This window comes from Montipora capricornis, chromosome 4 (assembly GCF_036669925.1).
Source record: "Montipora capricornis isolate CH-2021 chromosome 4, ASM3666992v2, whole genome shotgun sequence".
Lineage (NCBI taxonomy): Eukaryota > Metazoa > Cnidaria > Anthozoa > Scleractinia > Acroporidae > Montipora > Montipora capricornis.
This window is the reverse complement of record NC_090886.1, coordinates 8,894,113-8,899,112: the sequence shown is the minus strand read 5'-3', so window position 1 is coordinate 8,899,112 and position 5,000 is coordinate 8,894,113. Positions and strand designations below refer to the sequence as shown.

The 5,000-nt window shown below is 43.1% G+C and overlaps 1 protein-coding gene across 5 annotated transcripts in view; it reads right to left on the bottom strand.

Moving 5' to 3' along the window:
- The window catches only part of LOC138045496 (serine/threonine-protein phosphatase 6 regulatory ankyrin repeat subunit B-like), a 102,192-nt gene that overhangs the window by 5,329 nt on the left and 91,863 nt on the right, over nt 1–5,000 (bottom strand). For all 5 annotated transcript variants that reach the window (XM_068892023.1, XM_068892022.1, XM_068892025.1 and 2 more), the window contains 2 exons: nt 2,519–2,586; nt 1,488–2,367 (listed from right to left, as the gene is read on the bottom strand). In XM_068892023.1, coding sequence (XP_068748124.1) covers nt 1,488–2,367; nt 2,519–2,586 — 948 coding nt within the window. The remainder of the gene's footprint in view (nt 1–1,487; nt 2,368–2,518; nt 2,587–5,000) is intronic.

Sequence of the window (5,000 nt, the reverse complement as noted above, 5' to 3'; positions counted from 1 at the left end):
CGTCCTCCACGTGACCTCAAATTTGACGCCGTTGTCAGAACGAGAACGGCAAAGAAACGTATCAAAATGTAAAACGCACGCGCGCGGGGCGTGCATTGATTTGCGGCGTTATCGTAGCCGTCGTCGTCGGCCTTGCCAAAGCAGGCTAAGTATTGAAACCCCTTCGAGCCTCCTTAACTTATCTTGAGATTACAACACTTAAATTGCTAAGAACCTTTACACCAATAAAGACAATTAGTTTTAAAATGACACGGAATCTACGGTTTACAGTCCTGATCCTAGAAGGGTTGAAAGTCCAACCATTTGAAGATGAAATTACAACATTCTCGTTCCCAAATCCCATTGTTTTTCTTAGCCGGCGGGGCCTTCGCATGAGAAAACAAAGGGCTCTGGAGACATTGATTTGCAGTCTTAGATTCTAGGACTTTCGGAGTTCAAATACGAGTCGTTAGTCGTCAATAGTACTAAACATGGCGGTACTCAGAAGCATTACATTCGAAGAGTCTCCATGTGAAGCTTTACGTGGCCTCAACTTAAAGAATGTGTCCCTTCGTGTCGAACAGAAAGAAGCAACAAGTGCTGTCGTAGTTTTAACAAGGCTCCATAGAGTTTTAGGACCGCGGGGAAGCTGGGCACTAGTATGGCGCATGGAGCCTGCTTAGAAGACTCTCTGTTTAGATCGAATGACGCTACAACACTGTATCACGTAACAGCAATGTTGTGGTACCGTATAGAGCACTGATCATTTCCAAACAAGATGTGATCATTATTGTGTTGTAATAAGTTACCTTGGCAACGGGAGAACCCGGCAAAAACACCCTATATTTTGGATTTAGTTACTCATATCTCAAAAACGAACTCGGTGACCCCCTCTTTTTTATTGCTGAAAGCGATTAGAAGGCCACGATGAAACTTTCGGCAAAGTTTAAAAAAATTCTGTCTAGAGGATTCAGAGCTACCTTAAAAACATCACGAAATTAATGTGGCTCTGAATCCACTAGACATAATTTTTTTAAACTTTGCAGAAAGTTTCATCTTGCCCTTCTGATTACTTTTCAGAAATAAAAAAATGGGAATAACCGCGTTCGATTTTGAGATATAAGCAACTAAAGACAAAATAGAGGGTGTTTTTACTGGGCTTGTCCGTTGCCACGGTGACATATTACGTCATAATAATGACTATATCTTGTTCAGCAATAATTCGTGTTTTACTTGATACCACAATATTGCCAATACATGATACAACGTTGTGGTGCTGTTCCTTCTAATAAGAGCGTCACTTGGAAACGTTGAAACTGGTTCGAGCCTCCTTAAACTGAACGAAAGCAGCTCATTTCCGGTTGGCCGTCGCTGGCTATCACGTGCTTATTTAGCTCCCTAATTGTTTAGAGGAATTCTCCCATATCAAGAACTTGTATTCATTACCGATCACGACTGAGTCATGCTGTCACATGAGATAAAACCTACTAAACACAAAAACGTATTACCTTCAGAACTGCGAGAAGTTGAAGCGTAAAACTTGCGAAGAAAATCAAGAGGATCAAAAGAAAGCGAAGAACATCCACAACAAGATGGCCGATAATGACACTCCATGGACCGAATAACCGATGTATTGAAAGAAAATCGAGGAGCTGAAGAACGGATAGCATCACTGCTGCCCCAAGGAACTGGTCCCGCGCGAACACTATCCCAATTCTCTGAGGACTCTCGTATCCGACGGCGATGACTCGTAGAAGCTCGGAGAACACGATCAACAGGACGACAATTGTGGGAAACCAACCAAGGCCGCTTCGCACGCGCTCGCTGCTGAACTCGGCGAGCAACATCCCGATGATCCATAAGTAGAGAAAGTACTCGTACCAGTGTGGGGCCAGGTAGGTGCCGGAGTAGTTCCACGGCACCACTACTGTCAGACTTAGGATGAAGATCAGGTAGAGATGCGAGATGAGCCGACAGATGAACTTGATCACCGGGATCTGTCGATGTCTGTTCTTGAAGGGAAGCGACAAGTACACCCAGAGAGGCGGGAAAAAGAATGAGACAACAGCCAGCAATATGAGCTTCCAGTCTTCCATTTTCAGATCACCGAACCAGATCTGCGACACGTACTGCTGCACCAAAGAGTGCGAAACGCACTGCTTGAGTCCGCAGTCGATCAGGAAGTCAAGGAAAGCGACTTTCTTGCCGTCAATGGAGTTGAGCACCGCCTCGGAATCCTCGGCGCACGAGATGCTGATAAGGTCCTTTGCCATTGACTCGCAAAATTCGCTGGCCATGGTCAGTTCAGCCCAGTGTTCCTTGTTATGGGTCGATTCAATGCGATAGTGGCGGGATAGAAAAGACGAAATGTGCACCGGCGCCGGAGCTCTGAAAGTTAATGAACGAGAAGCCCCTTTCATAAAAAATTGTAATCAACAGCCTGGGGGAGATCACGTTAGTCAGTTGATTGGTAAGTCAACCAGTGTCTCATTCCGTCAATCGATTCGGTCAGTTGAATAAAACAATTTACATATCTTACCCTAGTACAAAGTTCATCAATGACTTGTAATTGTGCGCGCGAGAGCATAAAACGATGTCCACTAAAAACTGTTGAAGCAAAAAGATAACACGATATTAGCAGCGGAGCCCGATTCATTCATCAAAAATTCTGGGGCATAAGCTGGGTCACCGTTCAAACACTAACTTTAAAGTACATCTCAAGTCATATATTCATTTCGTTTTGGGGGTAACCTTCTTCAGCCATTTTAAGTTGATTTTGTCAATTCACCATGAAATACCTATTTGAATACGCCGTCAAACTTAAAAAGACTAGCAGTCATTTGACGTCAAACTGCTTTGAAGTGTGGATTATAGATGAAAGAGAGAAATGATCCTCGAACTTGCCTGGACAATTTTTGCAATTGCCTCTTTTTAGCGGTATTCGAACCCATGACCCTCTACGATGCTGGTGAAATGTTCTACCAACTGAGCTATGAAGCCACTCAGTTGGAAGCAGGTTAATTTGTTGGGCTCATGTGTTCCTTCGAAAGGACTTGATGAATGAAGTAGACGTATACAAAACATACTGGAACAGTTTGTAACATCAAATGGAACCGCTAGTTCGTGGGTCAGATGACTGCTAGTATACAATACATACAATACATACTTAAGGACGGTGCCAACTAATTCAAAGGTATTTTTGCGCGGTTTACTGAATATACAGGAAAAGCAGATCTTAACAAGTGTTATTGAAATCCAAATAGGAAATTGAGGGTGACCACGCATTTTTGAAGATAATTAATCAACAATATTTGTAAAAAGCTTTAAAATATACAAAGAAATGTATGGCGTTATTTGCAAAATTGAAGCTTAATTATCTCTGAAACTTGCATGGTTACCCCCAATTTTCTTTTTGTATACCACGAGCAATTGCTAAGTTCTGCTTTGTCCGCATAGGTTTGAACCACGCAAAAATATCCCTGTATTAATAAGCACCGCCGATAGGAAATCCGAGTATCTCGAGATGCGCAGAACGTATGCGCAACAACAATAGTAGACACCGTCCTTAATTGACCACTCCTCATGGGAGCTTTTCAGGGCCAATGAAACAGAATAGACCAATTCTGTGTAAATAGCCAATGGCTTGCCTCCGACCAGTTGGGATTCTTAACAGTTGTTGTTGAATGTTCTGTTCTGTCGTGGTAGACCAATTCGGCTAACTCAATGTTGTACCCAATTCAAATCTCTAGGGGTTAAGATTCTTTATGTGTTGAATTTACATGACAATGAAGCATTCACATTTAAACGATATGGAGATACTTGGAACAAAACGTTTTCTTCCCAAAAGATTCGAATTGGGTACAACATTGAGTTAGCCGAATTGGTCTATCACGACAGAACAGAACATCCAACAACAACTGTTAAGAATCGCAACTGGCCGGAAGCAAGCCAGTTGGCTATTTACACGTGCAGCTGAGAAGTTGAACCAGGAACTACCAGGAACAAATACAAGCAGTGGCCAGAACATGTCTTGAACCCGGGATCCTCGGATCTCAAGGCAAGCGTCCTTACCATTGGGCCGCACTGCCTCCTCCTAGTGGTGGTAACTTTATCCCTGCACCCCCTTCCCCGTCCCCCTTCCCAAAAGCTGCTAGTTAGATATTTTGCTCTCTCTGACGCCATATGATTGTACTCATCGACAAAGAACCCCTTATGGGAGAAACGATTAACAACGTCTGAGTCCACTCAAAACCTACAGGTCCTCTTTAATCCTTGCCTTCCCCAGGGTGCAACTCATAGATTTTACTGTCCAAAAGGAAAAGATCGCAGCTAGTTGTCGATGGTCTGGCAACCCTCTAGGGTTAAGGAAATAGGCGATTTCCGAGTAAGTTTTTCTTATGAAAATTAGTTTTTGTACATAAGTAAAGTAGAACTAACCATCACAAAACCTTCGCGCTTAGACTCGCTTTGAAGAGGAGGCAGACATGCACTCGGAAATGGCCCATGGAGCGTTTTCACATGACGTCACGGCGACCAAGTTGGTGTTCCAAAACAAAGAAATGGCTGCCCTGATGGTGTACAAAACAAATCCTCCGGGAGGTAAACTCTATTTTTATGCAAATACTTTCTTTTGTTTCTGTAATCCAATATGGCTGCTGGTCACGTGAGTGAAAACGCTCTATTATCTGACACATAAAAGGAACACTTCTTGACGATATATTTCGAATTTAGATGCATTTTTTACCGAACCAGAAAGTTGACAGGGAGACAGATGTCTCAGTTAACAGGATAACACACACGAATATTGTGAAACAACGTCCGACAAGAGAGGAGCACCCACCGTACATGGGTCACGTCCAATGCTCATTTTATTTTTCAATCTAAATGTAGTCCGTGGTCATGATGCGCGGCCATTGTAAGGAAGACATCTAATTGGTTATCATTGGCTGCGTGACCATGGGCACGAGACCAAAATAACTTTCTCAGCATTGCGCGACGAGCTTAAGGACAGTGTCTACTAT